This window comes from Sapajus apella, unplaced genomic scaffold (assembly GCF_009761245.1).
Source record: "Sapajus apella isolate SASKATOON/1434 unplaced genomic scaffold, GSC_monkey_1.0 scaffold16, whole genome shotgun sequence".
NCBI classification, from domain to species: Eukaryota; Metazoa; Chordata; class Mammalia; order Primates; family Cebidae; genus Sapajus; species Sapajus apella.
This window is the reverse complement of record NW_022436956.1, coordinates 17,217,892-17,237,558: the sequence shown is the minus strand read 5'-3', so window position 1 is coordinate 17,237,558 and position 19,667 is coordinate 17,217,892. Positions and strand designations below refer to the sequence as shown.

General features: G+C 49.3%; 1 protein-coding gene across 1 annotated transcript; it reads left to right on the top strand.

The window, feature by feature from the left end:
- Positions 1-2,928: 2,928 nt before the first annotated feature.
- On the top strand, positions 2,929-18,795 carry IL10RA (interleukin 10 receptor subunit alpha). The gene is made up of 7 exons (XM_032285367.1): positions 2,929-3,109; positions 4,893-5,013; positions 5,962-6,146; positions 9,658-9,827; positions 10,413-10,563; positions 12,155-12,273; positions 16,047-18,795. Exons 1-7 carry the CDS (start codon positions 3,043-3,045, stop codon positions 16,971-16,973), a joined length of 1,740 nt encoding a protein of 579 aa, XP_032141258.1. The 5' UTR covers positions 2,929-3,042; the 3' UTR covers positions 16,974-18,795.
- The last annotated feature ends 872 nt before the right edge of the window (positions 18,796-19,667 follow it).

Here is a 19,667-nt window from a genome sequence, read left to right as displayed (position 1 = left end):
GGTAGTCAAATGCCTAGGCAGATAGGGCAGGTCCCTGGTGAAAGCCCATCTCCAAGGTGAAGACAATTTAAAACCTAAAAACTGAGCTACAAGTTAAATCCTCCGACTGGATTGAGAGCCTGTCTTCCTATTTGGCATGTTTTCCTCTGATTGATCCCTACTCTTCACCTATTTTACATACACCTACTCTTTCCTAATAGGTTTTCTACACTGTCAGGCCTACCTTTGACTGGTGTCTTTGCTTTAACCTTTTTTGCATACTCACAAACCAATCAGCATGCACTCCCCATACTGAGTCCATAAAAAGCCCTGGACCCAGCCATACTGAGAAAAAAAACCAACCTACTGCAGGGGTGGGGGACCAACCCCCTTCCCATCCCCTCTCTGTTTAGAGCTGTTCCATCATTCAATAAAACTATTCTCCACCCATCCTCACCCTTCGACTGTCAGCAAATCCTCATTCTTCTTGAACACTGGACAAGAGCACAGGAACAGGAACCACACCAAATGAAAGTACAAACTACAATACTGGCAGGGTGGGGTGTGGCCGGGTGGGTGGGGTAGCAGGCCTGGAGGGGGGTGTTGCCGGCCAGAAATGTCCTGAGACCCTCTTCTTTGGTTTCTCTAGGAACAAGGACAGGACTCCAGGGATGCCCACACAGCCCCAAGCACACATATGCACCTGGCAAACAGACTCACAGACACATGCTCAACAGCACAGTGAAATCCAAATCCACAGACTGGACACTGCAAATCATATGTGACTGCAAGTGCACACACTCACACACACACACACACACACACTTTGAAGCAGGTGTCAGTCTCCAAGAAAAAGTGATGGACAGTCTGTCTCCCATATCCCATATCCTCTCATCTTTGGTCCACCTGGAGATGGCCTCAGATGAGCCAAGTGACACAGAGACGTGAGAGACTGAGGATGTGCTGAGGTGTTACCCAGTACTCTGGTAGTGCTATTACCCAATACAAAAATTGGTCTGAACATCAGATTTCAAGCAAGCGAGGGGCCCCAACAGAGGCTGGGAGAAGTCCTTGTGGAGGCTAAAGCAAATCCATGTTGGATGCAAATCCACCGTTTCAGCTATGTTGGCTTCTGAGCATCCCGGAAGGCCCCCGAGATTCCCAGGTTATCTATTGCTCCTTGTGTGAGAGCAAGCACTTACTGTAAATCTGACCCTTAGGTCAAACAACCTTGATGTTACCATACTTCAACTGTCCTGCGCATCCCTTCTGATGACCCTTCCCCTATGGTCTGTAAGCTTTGGGCCTGAGGGAGAAGCATGGGAAACCACAGGGAGACACAGATGTGGTTTCTGTTTATAAGCCCTTATTAAATGTTTTTTTCTAAGGAACTGGATGCGTCAGCCCGTAACCTGCAAAAGCATCTGGCTGTTTTCGGCTTGTAGAAAGAATCGATAATAAAATCTGCAAAATCTGCCAGCTGCCATGCTAGCAGGGGAAGGGTAGCAAACAATTCCACTCTTCAATTCGTAGGGGGAACCCGGGGGTTTTTAAAGAAAGGATCTGAAATGCAGAAAAGGCAAGGGGGAGGTTAGGAGGTGCCAGGTGCAGTGACTTGCTCTGGTGGTCCTCTTGAATTATTGTCTTATTTGGTGGAGGGGCTGGTGCAATCGCGGATCCTGCCAGGTTATAAATTAGTTATTCTTCAGCTGGGTATAGGTTCAATCCCTGAAGTAAGCTTTTATTGGAGAGAATTCCAGTGGTGTCTGGTCCCTATCAGGATGCAGCTCCTGAGGCATCCAAGGAAATATATGACCAGATAAGAGCATAGCGTGTGCTTAAAAGCACGTAAGTAAATAAACATGCATAAGGCACGGGATTACAGTATGGGACAGGAAAGGGAGGGAGGTTCACAGCACATCCTGAGGCTGTATTTTAAGATGAGAGGTTACATACAGGCAGTTTGTTTCAAAGTTATATCTTGACACCCAGAGCAGGGAGAGGAAAAAGAAAAGAAGAAAAAATAAATTTAAAACACAGTTTGAGGCCGGCCGCACCCCTGTAATCCCAGCACTTTGGGAGGCCAAGGCAGACGGATCACCTGAGGTCAGGAGTTCGGGACCAGCCTGGCCAACATAGTGAAACCCAGTCTCTACTAAAGACAAAAATTAGCCAGGCGTGGTGGCGTAGGCCTGTAGTCCCAGCTACTCGGGAGGCTGAGGCAGGAGAATCGCTTGAACCTGGGAGGCGGAGGGTGCACTGAGATTGCGCCACTGCACTCCAGCCTGGGCAATAAGCTAGACTCAGTCGCCAAAAAAAAAAAAAAAAAAAAAAGTCGCTGTTTGGGGCTCAGTTGCTAAGCTGCTGGTTACAAGCCTCTTTCTTGGGCCTCAGCTTCCTGGGACTTTGGGGGCAGGTCTGCATAACCTGCTTAGTCATGGACCCCCCTCCAACAATTAGGAGGGACTACTCAGTATTCAACCATCGGTGTCCTCAGACTCCCGATGCCGAAGCCCTGGGTCAACGCCAAGCAATACTCACACCCGCGTCCTCGGGCCCCTGCCCTCAGGCGCCTGCAACAACCTCCTCCCCACTCAGAGCGGCCGCGGCCACATCTTCAACGCCAAGCCGGTACGCCCGGCAAAGGCGGCTCTGACGCCCTCACCTCACCTTCCACACTCAGGGGCGAGGGTGTGCCTGGCCACCTGCTCCCCAACACACGCACACGCGCGCACGCACACACACACACGGCCGGAAGGGCTGTCCAGACCTTCGACCCGAGGGCACTGGCGGTCGAGGGGGAAGGAAGGGAGGGAGGGATGGATGGCCGGAGCCCGCTTCCGCCTCGGGACAGTCGCGCGTTCGTCCCAGGAGCGTGCCCTGCGGTAAAGGAGTTCCAAGGTTCGCGGCCTCGGGGGCGGGACGTCTGTCGGCCACGCCCCGTGACGTCAGCCCCGGGGGCGCTGGCGGAGCGAGCGGCGAAGCTGTCAGTCCCCGCCCAGGGGTCGCTGGAGGCGCGCAGGCCGGCTCCGCTGGGTCCCCGGACGATGCGGCGCGCCCAGGATGCTGCCGCGCCTCGCTGTGCTGCTGGCGGCGCTCCTCAGTCTCCGCCCTGGCTCGAACCCTCACGGTAAGGCTCCGGGACGCGACCCTTCCCGGCCCTGCCCTCTCCGCGCCCGCTCCATTAAAATTCTCCATTCAGTGGAGAACCCTGGCTGGCTGGCCCTCTGCGACGAGCGGTGCTCGGCACTCTGGGGAGAGGGGTGCTCGGCCGGGCTCCCTTACTCTGGCAAGACTGAATCTCAGGCTCACCTGTTGTGGAAGTGGAAGAGGCTGAGATTGACGGGAGCTGACGGAGTTGGGAAGGATAGAGAAGTATGTGCAAGGCCAAACCCCCACCCCGCAAACCTCACCATCCTCCCACTTATCGATGAGCCATAAGTTTAGCCCTAGATTTTTTGCTAGTTAGGTTCAAATGATGGGACTTCTTGTCCCCTTGGGGAAAAGTTTTGATCTCCTGACTCTCCCTTCTCTTGGCCCTTCAACTAACCTCTTTCTGTCCTTCTCCCATCTCACCTTCATCCCTCACTGATCACCCCCATCCGATCCCCCTTGCTCCTCCTGTAGCCCCCAGCTCAGCATGCACTCCCCATACTGAGCACATAAAAGTTCAGGCTACTAATCCAGCCAGTTCTTCTGCAAAGTTTCTGCAACTAAGAAAAGTAAACCCCAGAGAGAGAAGGAAAGAGCCCAGAGCTGGAGGGACCAAGAACAGAAATAGAGAGAACAGGGACCGAAACTGCCTCTTCATGACATCAAAATACAAAGTAAAACATGCAGTCAGCCATTCACGTGATCGAGAGCTAAGTTGGGGATGTGCGGCTCAAACGCCACAAAGACTTGTTGCATTTTTCACTTTCCGTCTGAAGTTTTGAAATCAAGGCACTGACGGGAAGATCAAAGACAGTATAAGAAAGCAAGCAAGAGACAGATGACAGTCAGAAAAAACAAAAAAACAGGTTCATGATTACAGGGATGAAGAGAAGTTAGAAAACTAGGGAGCAGGAGCAGAGTCGCTGTCGAATGGAGAGACTTTATGGAACCAGGGAAGAGAGAAGGGGGACCAGTCAGCCATTGGCCCCGCTCATTATTTAGTGTGCTTGATCAGCAAGACTCAAAGTAGAAATGTTTGTTGCATTCTTACAAAGAAGACAACAGGCTCAACAGTGTTTCCCATGGTGAATGGTGTGTACTGGGGGTAAAGGGAGAGTGGAGCTAGGAATTGGTATTGAGTATCTTGCCTTGGAGCCATGGGTGCCAGCTCTTGTGGGGATGTCCTCAGCCATGTCTAGAACCAGAGCTGATTTATTCTGTCTTGCCCAGCCAGAGGTTGAGCATCTGCTATAGGCAAAACACTTCTAGAAACTAGGAAATGAGGCAAGCACTTAGCTTGGGGAGCCCAGACCTATGAAGAGAAGCAGCAGATATCAGCAAGCCAGCTGTCTATGTACCTAGAGAGGTAGCTTTGAGCTGGAGCCTGGGCCAAGCCGGGGTGGGGACCAGGCGTGGAGATGGGGCCAAGCCTAGGAATAGTGCTAGAGCAGGGACAGGGATCGGGCAGAGCCAGGGACTAACACATCTGAGAGCTCATTGCCAACTTGCTTAGCCCTCGGCCCCTGCCTTCTTCCCTGGGAGGCATCAGGCTCAGCTTGGTTCTTCTCAGCCACCACTGCAGCTTCTGATCACAGACAACACAGGGCAATGATTTCGGGACACACACTAGCTCTAGAATCAGACACATCTGAATTCATCTTCCCACTCTGCCCCTTACTGGCTCTACTGGCCTCATGCAACTCATAGCCACTCTGGGGGGTGGGCCCTCCCAGCTGTGGAACTGACACTCTTCTCCCCAGGGACAGAACTGCCAAGCCCTCCGTCTGTGTGGTTTGAAGCAGAATTTTTCCACCACATCCTCCACTGGACTCCCATCCCAAATCAGTCTGAAAGTACCTTCTATGAAGTGGAGCTCCTGAGGTGAGGAAAAGGGAGGAGGGAGGGGGAGCGAGGAGTTAATTCCCACCTTGTCCCCTACTTCCCTAGCAGGGAAGATACCTGCCTTGTTAATGAAGTGAGTGCCTGAAGGTCCCTAACATATAGCCAGCAGTTGACAAGTACTGATTGAGACTCCTGTACTGAGCAATGTGCACGGAGCTCTGGGTGAGAAGGTCGGAGACTTTGATCACTCCAAAGTAAAAAAAAGCCTTTGCCCCACGGCTTTTCTTTTTTGTTGTTTTTTTTGTTTGTTTGTTTGTTTTGTTTTGTTTGAGATAGCTTCTCACTCTGTCTCCCAGGCTGGAGTGCAGTGGTGCAATCTCAGCTCACTGCAGCCTCTGCCTCCTGGGTTCAAGCAATTCTCCCACCTTAGCCTCCCAAGTAGTGGGGATTACAGGGGCCCACCGCCACTCCCGGCTATACGTTTGCATTTTTAGTAGAGATGGGGTTTCACCATGTTGGCCAAACTAGTCTCAAACTCCTGACCTCAGGTGATCCACCCGCCTCAGCCTCCCAAAGTGCTGGGATTACAGGCATGAGCCACCACCTCTAGCCCCCAAGGCTTTTCTGTCTTAGCAGGAGAAGCATCCATAGTATAGCCAGACAACAGGGGAACCCTAATGACTGCAAACACAGTGGGAGAAGGCAGAGACTGGGCTGTGCTGCAGGAGCTGGCAAGGCTTTCTGGAAGAGCTGGGACTACTCATATTCCCATCTAAGAATCTTCTAGACCACACGGAAATTGGCACAGGGTCCCAGGGCCAAGGGAGACTCCTCACAATGAGCTGCTGTGGACTAGAGGATATACCCTGAGTGCTGTCCCAGTTTCTCCCACTGTGGGAGCTCTCTTCCTGGCCTCTTGCATCTCCCTTAAAGGAGGTAGGATTGAGTACAAGCTCCTCTCCAGTGCCTACCCTGGTATCTCCTCAGGTATGGAATAGAGTACTGGAGGCCCATCCCCACTTGTAGACAGACCCTGATGCTGTCCTGTGACCTCACCGCGGTGACCTTGGACCTGTACCACAGCAATGGCTACCGGGCCAGAGTGCGGGCTGTGAACAGCACCCAGCACTCCAATTGGACCATCACCAACACCCGCTTCTCCGTGGATGAAGGTGCTTTTCCTCCCTTGACCTAGAACATGGCTCTGGGGTCACTTCCAGTCAGGAACTCTAGTCTAGAGCTTTTCTGTCTATTCCCATAGCTCACCATAGCAGCCAGGCTCCCTGGCCAGAGAACTAGTTGCCCAAACAGGGTGGGACTTTGGAGGTTAGATAAAATTAGCCCAAGTTGTTTGAGATTTAAAAGGGAACTGGAGTTGTTTATCCTACAGAGAGAGGTCTTGGGGTGGGTTGGGGCAGCTGAGTCACGAGAGCCAGGCCTGTGAACTTGTTTTTTCAGGAAGGGTTCAGGGAGAGGAAGCGAATCCATGAATACTCAGCATAGGGCAGCAAGCAATAGGCAGAATTTGGGTGAGGTCCCGCTTCTTTAGGAGTGAACACCTAGGGATCATCCGTTTGAAATGGTAAGTGCTGGTAAGGAGAAGTTAGGGATTCCTCTCTGGAGAGGTAAGAGGAAAGGATAAGCCCCCAACTCAACGGGATTTTTCATTCCAACAGTTGGGATTGAGAAAGTTTTGTGTGCATGGAGATCTTGCTCGTAGATTCAGAGTTAGAGCCAACGGTCTAGGAGGTTGCTGGCTTCCAAATGCCAGCCCACAGGCTACTGCTGAGCTGGTGTGGAAAGATTTCCCAGCAAGTGTGTTTAAAATATCTATTTCCAAGGCCCAGCCTCAGAAATTCAGACTGTGTCTTGAGTGGGTCCAAGGCGTCTGTATTTTCTTTAAAAAAACGTTTGTTTCTTCTTTGTATTTTGATTTGAGCAAGACAATTATAAAAAGACATTTTTTAGGAAATCACCATATTTGTATATGAAATTGTGGTTAGGGCATAATTCTAGGTATTTGTTTGTTACATATGATAATAGCATGGTAGTTATGTTTGCAAAGGTGTGATATGTGAGAGATACATACTTAAGTAATCAAGAATTAAGTAATACAGTGCTTAGATTTTCTTTAAAATGCTAAATTCATGGTGGGATATTGATGACCCTCCCCTGCCACCAGTTACTTTAAAATTGTCCTAGTGTTTACAATTACCAAAGCTGGGGCTTTGGAAATCATTATATTTTCTTCTACTTTTGTGTCTATTGGAAATTTCTACATAAAAGTATTATCAATGCAATTTATCATATAACTATTTAAAAAAGAAATCTCCATTTAAAAAGAAACTAAGTTAAAATAGAAAGAAAACATCCTAACCTATAGAAAGGTATCTATCTACACATACCTACCATAATTACTGTGCTTAACAGTAAAGTGTTGGGCCGGGTGCAGTGGCTCACTCCTGTAATCCCAGCACTTTGGGAGGCCAGGGCAGGTGGATCGCCTGAGGTCAGGAGTTCGAGACCAGCCTGGCCAACAAGGTGAAACCGCATCTCTACTAAAAATACAAAAATTAGCCAGGCGTGGTGGTGTGCACCTGTATTCCCAGCTACTCAGGGTGGCTGAGGTGGGAGAATCACTTGAACCCGGGAGGCAGAGGTTGCAATGAGCCAAGATCAAGCCACTACATTCCAGTCTGGGCGACAGGGCAAGACTCTGTCTCAAAAACAACAACAACCACCACAAAACAGTAAAGTTTTATAAAATGTTGAAGACATTTTATAACAAAATGTTTTGATAATTCTACATGTTTATGTGGTACAATGTGATGTTGCAATACGCGTATACATTGTGGAATGATCAAATCAGGGTGATTAGAATATCTATCACCTCAAATATTTAGCATTTCTTTGTGGCAAAAATATTTAAAATACATCTTTCAGCTATTTTGAAATATACAGTCCATCTATTGTTACTATAGTCACCTTGCCATGCAGTAGGCAGCAGAACTGATTCCTCCTGTCTCACTGTAACTTGGTACCCCCCTCCTTGTTCCCTACCCACTGCTCCCATCTGCCTCCTCCAGCCTCTGGTAACCCCTTCTACTCTCCACTTCTATGAATCAAATTCTAAAAGAATTCTATTTAGATTCTACACTTAAGTGAGATCTTATGGTATTTACCTCTCTGCACTTATTTCACTCATGATCTCGCCCAGGCTGGAGTCCAATGGTGTGATCTTGGCTCACTGCAACCTCTACCTCCCAAGTTCAAGAGCTTCTTCTGCCTCAGCCTCCCAAGTAGCTGGGATTACAGGCATGCACCAGGATGCGCAGCTGATTTTTGTATTTTTAAAGGAGTTGGAGTTTCACCATGTTGGCCAGGCTGGTCTCAGAATCCTGACCTCAAATGACCCACCTACCTCAGCCTCCCAAAGTGTTGGGATTACAGGCATGAGCCACCACGCCTGGCCTCAGTTTCCTATTTTGTAAGACTGAATGGGATTCTGTTGTATATATATATACCGCCTTTTAAAAACCCATTCATCTGTTGGTGGGCATTTCCATATCTTGGCTGTTGTGAATAATGCTGCAGTGAATGGAGGGTGCAGATATCTCTTCAATATACTAATTTCAGTATCTTTCAATATATGCCCAGTAGTGGGAATTGCTGGATCACATGGTAGTTCCATTTTTAGATTTTTAAGGAACATCCATACTGTTTTCCATATGGCTGAGAAATTCACCACCAGCGGTGTGTAGGGTTTCCCTTTTCAACACATCCTTGCCAACGCTTGTCACTTCTATCTCTTTGATAATAGCCAACTAACAGGTATGAAGTGGTATCTCATTGTGGCTCTAGTTTGCACTTCTCTAATGATTAGAGATGTTGACCATTTTTCCATATATCTGTTGGTCATTTTTATGTCTTCTTTTAAATGTCTATTCAAGTCATTTGCCCATTTTAAAAACAGGTTTGTTTTCTTGTTATTGAGTAGGATGAGTTCCTTGCATATATTTGAATAAAGGCTATTAACCTCTTATTCAATGTATGATTTGTAAATATTTTTCTACCCATTCATAGATTGTCTCTTCACTCTAGTAATTGTTTCCTTTGCTGTGCAGAAGAAGCTTTTTAGTGTGACACAATTCCATTTGTCTATTTTTGCTTTTGTTGCCTGTGCTTTAGGGATCATATCCAAGAAATCTTAGCCCAGACCAATGTCTTAGAACTTTGCCCAGGCTTTCTTCTAACGGTTTTTATAGTTTCAAGTGTTACATTTGTTTTTAGTCCATTTTGAGTTGATTCTTGTGTCAGGGGTGAGATAAAAATTTATTTTCATTGTTCTGTTTGTGAATATCCAGTTTTCCCAACACCGTTTATTGAAGACACTGTCCTTTCCCCATTGTGTGTTCTTGGCCCCTTTGTTGAAAATCAATTGTGGGTTTATTTCTGGACTTTCTATCATATTCTATTGGTCGATGCATCTGATTTTAGGGTATATGTATTTTTAATGTGCTCCCCAAGAAGTCCTTATATTCTGCTGCATTGACAAACCTGTGGCCTAGGTTGTAGGCCTAGGTTTTAATTAAGCTTAATTCTGGAGGGAAGGTCTTGGGGGGACACCAAGGCCCTCCTCAGCCCTCAGGCCTCATGGTTTTTCCCCACCTCCACCCTACTTAGTGACTCTGACAGTTGGCAATGTGAAGCTAGAGATCCACAATGACCTCATCCTTGGGAAGATTCAGTCCCCCAGGCCCAAGATGGCCCCTGCAGGTGTCACATATGAAAGCATCTTCAGTCACTTCCGAGAGTATGAGATTGCCATTCGCAAGGTGCCGGGAAACTTTACGGTATGGGGTTCCCCAAGGTCCCAGGGCCAAAGCCCCCTTGGCTTCCCTGTCCCCTGGGCTGGAAGCACCCTTGTGTGCCATTGGGAACTTTGCTTGTGGACTAGAGGGAGGGTCTGGGATGGCGGGTGAGCAGAGGAGGGAGTAGAAATGACCTCAGCCCTCAGAGCTGTGTCCCTGTAAGATGCTCCTCAAAGGAATTGCCCACTAGGTCTTGGGCACCCCAGAGCCTTTCTAGATGAATCAATAAGGCTCTGAGAGGCTATGTAACCTACCAGAAGGTGCCCCTGTTACGGGAGAGCTGGTGTCTGCAAAATCCACCCTCTTTCTTCTCCACCACAGTTGATTCCAGCCCCTTCTGGGAAGATCTTCAGCATCTATAAAACACCCATTTTACTTTTAAAATGCAAAATAAAATCATGGTAATTACAGAGATCATGTGCTGCATTCGTAAAGGTGGGGGTTGTTGTCTTAGACAAAGGCTACTGAAGGAGGTTGGCTGAAATCACCTCTGAAGGCCCACCAGCTCTCGGTGTCTGCGTGCCATGAAATAGAGGATTTTGTTCATTGCTATCATTTTTGTTTCAGTTCACACATGAGAAAATAAAACATGAAAACTTCAGCATCCAAACCTCTGGAGAGGTGGGAGAGTTCTGCATCAAGGTGAAACCATCTATCGGCTCCCGAACTAACAAGGGGATGTGGTCTAAAGAGGAGTGCATCTCCCTCACCAGGCAGTGTGAGTCCGTCGGGCTGCTCTCAGCATGGGCAGGGAGACTGGGAGGGCCTGGTACAATCCAAAATGCATGCATCTGGGATGCTGGTGCCAGCCACTGTGTTAGGCGCTGCCTCACATAGCTCTCCATCCTTAATAGGAGAGGGGTCCTACTGTCCTCATTTTAGAGATTAGGGAACTGAGGCTCAGTATTAGCAACTTCCTAGGGTTGCACAGCCAGGACTTGGTGGCAGAACCAGGTCTCTCGGATCTAGGGTCCTCCTACTAGAGCACAGCGATGTCTCCCAGCAACATCCCCCTCCTGCATCTTCAGTCCGCTGTGCTAACTCCTGTTGTTACAGTCTTCTGCTGTTCTTCCTCAAAGCCAGGGACACAAAGGGTTTCTCCTTACTTCCCCATGCCGCTCCTCGCCAGAGCTGCTAAAGTCAGCAAATACTGCTCCAGGCTGCCAGCCAGGTGCCAGAGCTGTAGGGGGAGGGAGAGGATGGAGGATGTGGAGGCCACGGTCCTGCCTACGAGGATCTGGCATCCTGGCTGGGGAGATAGAGTGCACAGAGGAGACTGTAACATGCAGCTCTCACTGGAGTGCAGATAAGATGTCCCGTGCCCAGTGAATCATGCCAACAGTAAGTGCTCTGGGAGGGCCCAGTCCAGTGTGGGCAGGGTCTGGCAAAGACAAAAGTGACTCCTGCTAGATCTGCAACAATTTCAGTTTATGAAGGACACTCAACAGCTCAGCGTCATTTAAGTCTCGATGCAGAGTAAGGCACTCAGTGTGTGTCAGGCAGGCTTAAGAGGTTTTCATACATTCATTCACTGATATATGAAATAGTCCTCCAAATCTCAGCTTTACCACTTTGGGCAAATTACTTCACTTCTATGCGCTTCGGGATCCTAATCTGTAAAACTGGAGCTGATGATAGTATTTACTCCTATAAGTATAAACGTTAAAAGGATCTGATGGTGTTGGTACATGGTAAGTGCTGTGTACTTCACAACCATCTTATGAGGTCAGTGGCTCCGAGAGAGGAAGTGATTTATCCACAGTCACACAGCAAGTAAGTGGCGAAGCTGGGACTAGAACCCAGATCTGCCGGGCGCTGTGGCTCACGCCTGTAATCCCAGCTCTTAGGGAGGCAGAGGCGGGAGGATAGCTTGAGCCCAGGAGTTCGAGACCTGCCTGGGCAATATCGTGAGACCCCGTTCTCCACAAAAAGAAAAAAAACAAAAAGACCAAAAAAAAAAAAATAATAATAAGCGTAGAACCCAGATCTAGCAGCCCTCAGAGCCTTGATTCTTACCCGCTGCACCATCCTGCCTCATTGTTGTATTTGCTGTGATGGGAGTCATGTGCAGAGAGCTGGAAGCAGTCAGCGAATCTCCTAAGGGAATCCTTCAGGGCAGGGTTTGGAAAGCCAGGAGAGGATTCACAGAAACCTAGACACATCTAGAGCTGTGGCCTGTAGGTCACCTGGGGCCACTCACTGAATGGTTCCTGACAGTGGCCAACGGATCTCATGGGACCAGAGTCCCATGACCAGAATCACCATGTCCCATGGTGCCAGGCCACAAACACATCTTTCTGGGCCTGCAGATCTCACCGTGACCAACATCATCATCCTCTTTGCCTTTGTCCTGCTCTCCGGAGCCCTGGCCTGCCGCCTGGCCCTCCAGCTGTATGTGCAGCGCCGAAGGAAGCTGCCCAGTGTCCTGGTGAGTCTTGCAGGAAGGTCACTGCCCTGCCCTTCCCAGCCACACCAGAGCTCCCTGGGAGGACAGGGAGCTCTTTTCCTCCCAGACAGTCTATTCCCTCAGCTCGCCTCTGCTCTCAGCCCTGATGTGATTGGGAGATACCATCATCAAGCACTGTGGGGACAGAGGGAGGAAGTGAGCATGAAGCCCAGTACCAAGAACGTTGCCATCCAGTAGCGCAGATAAGACACATGGTACCATAGACCTCAGTGACCACAAGCCATTTTGGTATGATCTACTACTAGTGTATTTCTGATAATGAGACACAGTTGTTATCCTCATTTTATAAGTGAGGAAATTGAGGCACGGAGTGATTGTTACACACACAGGGCCACATAGCCAGGAAGAGTCAGGGATGGAGCCCACTTTCCCACCACTAGTGGCCATGTGTGCTCCACAAGAGAGAAAGAAGGAAGGGCCAGAAGTGCTGGCCCTTGGGCTGCTGTCAGAGTGAATCAGAGAAGAGAGGATGCTGGGGGTAGTGGGGATGCTGGGCCAGTGGCGAGGGGATGCTGGGGGGTGGGGCAGGGAGGGGCTCATGGAGGAGGCCAAGCCCTCCTTCTCCCTTCCTGGGTATATCCTCTTGCTATGTTGTATTGACAAATGGTACACTTGTGGCAAGCCAGCCTCCAAACTCCGCTTGCAAAGATTGGGCAGCATTTTTCAAACCTCACCCTGTCTCTGGCCTGGAGTTCAGGCTACATCGAAGGTTGCCCACCGCAGCCCCCATAGCTGACACTATTGGCATGATGGCCAAGGGCTCAGGTGGGAAGGACCCAGCTTCATCTGCAAGGCAGGGGTCCCACAACTGGAAGGGGAATCACCAGAGGGATCCTGGGACCTCTAGGGGAAACAAGGTGAGAGACAAAGACTCTCTGAAATTATTTTGAATAAGAATTCTAGGAAGTGGGAGTGTGTGATGGTGATGGGGAAGGGGGATGGGACTCCCTGGCCTAATTAGGGTCTTTATCCATGTGAAAAAAAGGAACATGTTCCTAGCTCCAGTACCCTGGTGAAAGAGTATGATGATGACACTGGAGACAGGCAACCTCTACAGCCTTAGGGGATTGTAACGTTCTTCCTTGTGTCTAGCTGAAGTGTGCGACTCACTGGCCTTTCTCTGGGCTTCTCAGAGACCCAGTTCCATAAACACGTATTCCTTGGCCTGTTTAACAAGCACTTTAAGCATATACTGTGTGTGGGGCCTGGAGCTGGGATGGATTTAGAGGCAAATGTAGCCTGGAGCCTGTCCTCAGGGATGGGAGACCAGGCTATGAGAACTGAAAAGCAGAGGGAGTGGAGAAGGGTGACCCTGGTATACTGACTGGGAAGATGCTTAGTTGGGGATCAGGAGAGGCATCGAGAAAGAAGGAGGGAGCAGGTGAACTATAGTCACTGAACACTCACTACCTATAAATGCAAAAAGTTGTTCAGGAAGAAGCTGATTAATGTGGTGCCTAGTCCCAAGGAGCTTGATTACAGCCAGTGTGTAAATGATTAACTAACGCAAAGCAGTGAAATAGACATAGATGCAAAAATGCCAGTGCCAAGCGAGAAGGCAAGTGCTTCTGGTTTGTTTGTTTGTTCTTTCTTCTATACCTTCGTTGTTTTTTGGTTTGGGTTTTTTTTGTTTTTTGTTTTTTTTGAGATGGAGTCTTGCTCTGTCACCCAGGCTAGAGTGAGGTGGCTCAATCTCAGCTCACTTGCAGCCTCCACCTCCTAGGTTCCAATGATTCTCCTGCCTCAGCCTCCCAAGTAGCTGGGATTACAGGTGCCCATCACCATGCCTGGCTAATTTTTATATTTTTAGTACAGACAGGATTTCACCATGTTGACCAGGCTGGTCTCGAACTCCTGACCTCAGGTGATACACCCACCTTGGCCTCCCAAAGTGCTAGGATTATAAGCATGGGCCACCATGCCTGGCCCCTTCTGTTACTTTGGATCACAGAATTGACTTGTCCTTGAGGATTTTTTCTCTTCAGGATACATATAGCCTAATTCCCTGTGTCTGATCATCACAGTCATTACCACATGAATAAATTATGATGCACAGAGCACTGGCACATTCATTAGTTTGTTCTCATTCATTAGCTTGTTTGATCTTATCTTTCAACAGTTCATCAAGGTAAGTATTATTGGACAAGCAAGAGATTTCAAATCAAGACAGTTGAGGATGAATTCCAGATGTGTTCTTTACTGTTGGGTCACTTTGTGCAAGTCATTTAACTTCTCTGAGCTTCAGTTTTCTCCTCTAGGAAACAGAAGTAATAATACTTCTCTTACATAATTATTGGAGGGCAAAGTTCAATTCAACATATATTTATTGAATACCTTGCATGCACCACACTTGGTTCTAAGCACTGTAGATACATTAACTGCAATGTAAGGAGGCAGGTACTGTCGTTATTTCTATGTTACAGATGAGGAACTAAAGCACAGAGAGGGTAAGTCATTTGGTTAGAGTGACAAAGCTGGTAAGAGTCAGAGCTGGGATTTGAACCCATGGAATCTTGCTCTGGAGGACACATCCCAAATCACCAAGCAATGTGATAGTAATAGGGACTCAACCAATAAGAGCTGTATTTGAGTCATCATGTACCAAGGAAATGAGGGCAGATGTGCATCAGCGAGTCAGTCAGTCAGTCGGCAGACATTAGGAGGGCCTGCTGTGCACCAGCTCAATTTAGACTCTGGAGACAGGGTAGTAAACAACACTAGACAGTTCCTGCCCTCAAGGAGTTTGTGTTCTTTTGGGAATGTGGAATAAGCGAGTGTGTGTATGGTGAGAGGCAGGAAATAAATAAGTAAAAGAATTCTAGGAACCAAGTGCTAGGAAGAAGTAACAGGGTTAATGTGGAGAGGGTGGCTGGAGTACTGCTTTGGGCACGGTATACGGGAAGGCCTTGTTGAAGAAGAGACATCTGAGCTTCAAAACCACCTGAGACCTAAACCATGAACAGGACACAGTCATATAAAGTGCCGAGAGCATTCCAAGCAGGAGGGAGAGCATGTGCAAAGGCCGTGAGACAGCACAGTGCTTGATGTGTTCTGGGACGGAAAGGATACCAGTGTGGCTACAGCAGAGGGGTTATATGGCTTCCTCAAAACCGTTGGCAGTTAACAGAGAGCAGCCCCTGTCCCACACTGCAGCCACCCTGTTCTTGTGAGTCATGGCTCAGGGAATAGAGAAATTAATTTGGTGTCTCACATCCAGAATTTACAAAAACGAAATGGGCAGATGGCATAGACTAGGACACAATAGAATAAGAACTGCAAAAAGATCATGGCACAGGTCACAGTGATAAGTAATATTTTGTGAAACTGGTTTCAGTTATTTACATATGTGTTATATATACAAGTCATTATGCAACTTATTTCCGATTTTGAGTCATAGTCAAAAAAGTTTGAAATGCGCTTCTAGATGGGTCTAGCCTGCTTTCAGGTTTGCAAAGCACTGCGGATGGAGCCACCTAAGAGTTTTCACCATGCTTGGCAGACCCCAGTTCTGCCTGTTACTCCATCTAGGCCCAAGAATACAAGCTTCTTATGAGCCAAACTGGGAATTGCATTAGGAGGAAAGCTGGCTTTGAAAACAAAACAATACATTGCAGTGTAATTAAGACTGTAGTCCCCTCTGTTGAGCTCTCCTCGTGGGCCTAGCCTTCCCCAGCAGCACTGGGATGGGTGCTGGAAGGTGACTCATGCCTCTCACTCTGCCCTCTCTTCCCCAGCTCTTCACGAAGCCCAGCCCCTTCATCCTCGGCAGCCAGCGACCCTACCCAGAGACCCAGGACACCATCCACCCACTTGATGAGGAGGCCTTCCTGAAGGTGTCCCCAGAGCTGAGGAACTTGGACCTGCACGGCAGCACGGACAGTGGCTTTGGCAGTAACAAGCCATCCCTGCAGACCGAAGAGCCGCAGTTCCTCCTCTCTGACCCCCACCCCCAGGCCAACAGAATGCTGGCAAGTGGGGAGCCCCCTGAGCTGGGGGACAGCTGTGGTAATGACAGCAGCAATAGCACGGACAGTGGGATCTGCCTGCAAGAGCGCAGCCTGAGCCCTGGCACACGGCCTACCTGGGAGCAGCAGGTGGGGAGTGACAGCAGGGGCCAGGACGACAGTGGAATTGGCCTAGTTCAAAACTCTGAGGGACAGGCTGGGGACACACAGGGTGGCCCAGCCTTGGGCCACGACAGTCCCCCAGAGACTGAGGTGCCTGGGGAAGAAGATCCAGCTGCTGTGGCATTCCGGGGCTACCTGAGGCAGACCAGATGCACTGAGGAGAAGGCAACCAAGACAGGCTGCCTGGAGGAAGAATCCCCCTTGACAGATGGCCTTGGCCCCAAATTCAGAGCATGCCTGGATGATGAGGAAGGCTGGCATCCACCAGCCCTGGCCAAGGGCTATTTGAAACAGGATCCCCTAGAAATGACGCTGGCTTCCTCGGGGGCCCCAACTGGACAGTGGAACCAGCCCACTGAGGAATGGTCACTCCTGGCCTTGAGCAGCTGCAGTGACCTGGGAACATCTGACTGGAGTTTCGCCCATAACCTTGCCTCTCTAGGCTGTCTGGCAGCCCCAGGCGGTCTCCTGGGCAGCCTTAACTCAGACCTGGTTACCTTGCCCCTCATCTCCAGCCTGCACTCAAATGAGTGACTCAGGCTGATTTGATTTTAGCCACACCTGCTCCTCTACCTGGACCAGGAAGAGGAGCCCCCTGGGCAGAAGTAAGGCACAAGGCAGTCTGGGCATTTTTCTGCAAGTCCACTGGGGCCGGCCGTGCAGGGCTGGTCAGGGTGCCTGGGGCAGGAGGAGGTTGACTCCCTGAACTAATGCAGGGTGTGTGGGGGGCACTGACCCGTTCTGCTGACTCGGCCCTGCAGACTCTGGCAGAGCTGAGAAGGGAAGGGACCTTCACCCCCTTGGGACTCTTTCCTGTATCATAAAAGATTATTTGCTCAGGGGAACCATGGGGCTTTCTGGAGTTGTGGTGAAGCCGCCAGGCCAAAGTCAGCTCAGACCCAGAACTCCCTGCTTAGGCCACCCAAGCATCAGGACCTCCAGCAGGAGGAAGGGCTGAAGAAATGGAAGCTTCAGGACCTCACCGCTGGTGTCATTTCTAGGGGAAAAAAGAGGAAATGGAGGCTGAGTTTTACCTCTGGGATCATCACATGGAGAACCTCCCCACATTGGGCCTCCGAGGCAGGAAGCTTGTCACTACAAGATCTTAAGGTATATATTCTCTGGACACTCAAACGCATCATGATGGAGTCACCGAGGGGAGACAAAGGGAGCTGAGACCCTGGATGGAGCTTCCAGCTCAGAACCCGTCCCTCTAGTGGGTATCCTTGGTGCCCATCTGCAAATACCTCCCTCTCTCCAGCAAATGGAGTAGCATCCCCTTGGGGCACTGGCTGTGGCCAAGCCACTCACATCCTACCCTACTGCCCCACCATCTTGCTAGCAAGTTCTAGAGAAGCCATGGTTTTGTATTGGTCATAACTCAACCCTTTGGGCGGCCTCTGGGCTTGGGCACCAGCTCAAGCCAGCCCCAGAGAGTCAAGGTTGGGGGCCTGTGCTTGTGTTGGCTGCTAATGTCCAGCTACAGACCCAGAGGATAAGGCACTGGACACTGGGCTGGGGTCCCTGCCCTCCTTGTGTTCAGCTGTGTGACTGTGGACCAGCGACTTGTCAGAGGGCCTCAATTTCCCCATCTGTGTAATAAGGACTCCACCTTTAGGGAGCCCTCCATGTTTGCTGGGTATTAGCTAAGCTGGCCCTGGGAGAAAGTAAATAGTATCCATGGACTCCCAATCCAGCTTGTTTCTTATGCCAGGGGCTAACAAATGCAGTGGAAGTCCATGGTATTATGCCAAGACAGTATCAGTCACAGGCCCAGGAAGGGGCATGTATGAGCCCTGCTTCCCACAGGCCATTTGGAATCTGTCTTCAAACAAAGGAATTTCATTCGATAGGCATGGAAGCTGGGAGGAGACAGGCCTATATGTGCCTTCCAGTGTCATCTCTGAGCCCTGTCTTTCTCTGGAGTATTCTGAAAACAGACATTCTGTCCCAAGGAATCCAGCCATGACCACTGCCCCCTGCCAAGGTGCTGTTAGGTGCCAGTCTGGTAACTGATCTCCCTCTGGAAACAGGCTTGAGGGAGGATTCCTGAGGGTTCCCTTGAAAGCTTTATTTATTTTGTGATTTATTTATTGGAGAGGCAGCATTGCACAGTGAAAGAATTCTGGGTATCTCAGAAGCCCCAAAGTTCTAGCTCGGACTCTGCCGTTTCCAGCAATGTGACCTGGGGGAAGTCACTTATCCTCTTGGAGCCTTAGTTTCTTCATCTGGAAAACAGTGACTGACTCATCTAATTCATAGGGATATGAATGTGCCTTGAACACAAAGCTCTGTGTATTAGTGATACATGTTTTTTATTCCAATAAATTGTCAGGACCACAGGAATCATGTGAAACCAGTCAGATTGCAGATGGCACGGTGGCTGGTGGAGGACTCGGTTGTTGATAATGAGGAGGGTAATAATGGGTGGGATGTGTCATGTCACTAAGGAAACAGGGCTGAGGACTCAGCCTCAAATCCAACAGACCTAGGTAGTCCTCGTGACCTTGGGCCCATTACTTATCCTCTCCAAGTTTTCATTTCCCCACCTAGCACATGGAGTTAACAGCTCCCCATGGGAATGTTGTGAGGTTTAAATGAGATCACACAAAAAGTTTAACACAGTGCCAGGCATGTGGTGGTCCCCATGTGCAAATAGCTGTTAAGCCTATAAAGAGAAATGGACAGCTTTTCTTGGAAGCAGCTGAAAATGAAAGAGAAGGAATGCACAGCGGGCTCTTTCAGAAGATGGAAAACAAATGGTGGAAAGTACAATGCAATGTTTTGGATGTGAGTTCTGACAGTGTGGAGAGAAGAACCTGGAAACCCCTCCTTTCCAGGAAGACAGCAAACCTCACCTCCCCAGAGCCCTGTCCCCGCTCCCCTAGCCCTGGAGGTGTGTCCCAGCAGTGGTTCTCCTAAGCGTGGAAGCCATCTGCATTCTATTCTAGAAGCAGCCTGCTCCCTCCACGAAAAGCCCTATGTGGGTTTGACTCTCTCCCCGGGCTCAGCCAGTGGGTAGAACAAACCCAGGCTTACGGCCTGAGCTTCCTGCATGTGCTGTTTGTCTCACCTGGATTTCCTAGAAGGTTACTGGGGACACCTCACCTCTTTTCCCCGTGTCATCTCCAACCTTGCCTTACCCCGTTCATTCTGAGAAAATAACTAGTTCTGAGGAAGTGCTGATTCTGTCATCTTCACAGAACTTGACTAATATCCCACCATTTC

Bases quoted from the DNA above. Each gene is read 5' to 3' on its own strand.
- IL10RA (XM_032285367.1), top strand. From the start codon at position 3,043: ATGCTGCCGCGCCTCGCTGTGCTGCTGGCGGCGCTCCTCAGTCTCCGC. The intron at 9,828-10,412 runs GTATGGGGTTCC...TTTTTGTTTCAG, and splicing joins AGGTGCCGGGAAACTTTACG to TTCACACATGAGAAAATAAA. The intron at 12,274-16,046 runs GTGAGTCTTGCA...TCTCTTCCCCAG, and splicing joins GGAAGCTGCCCAGTGTCCTG to CTCTTCACGAAGCCCAGCCC.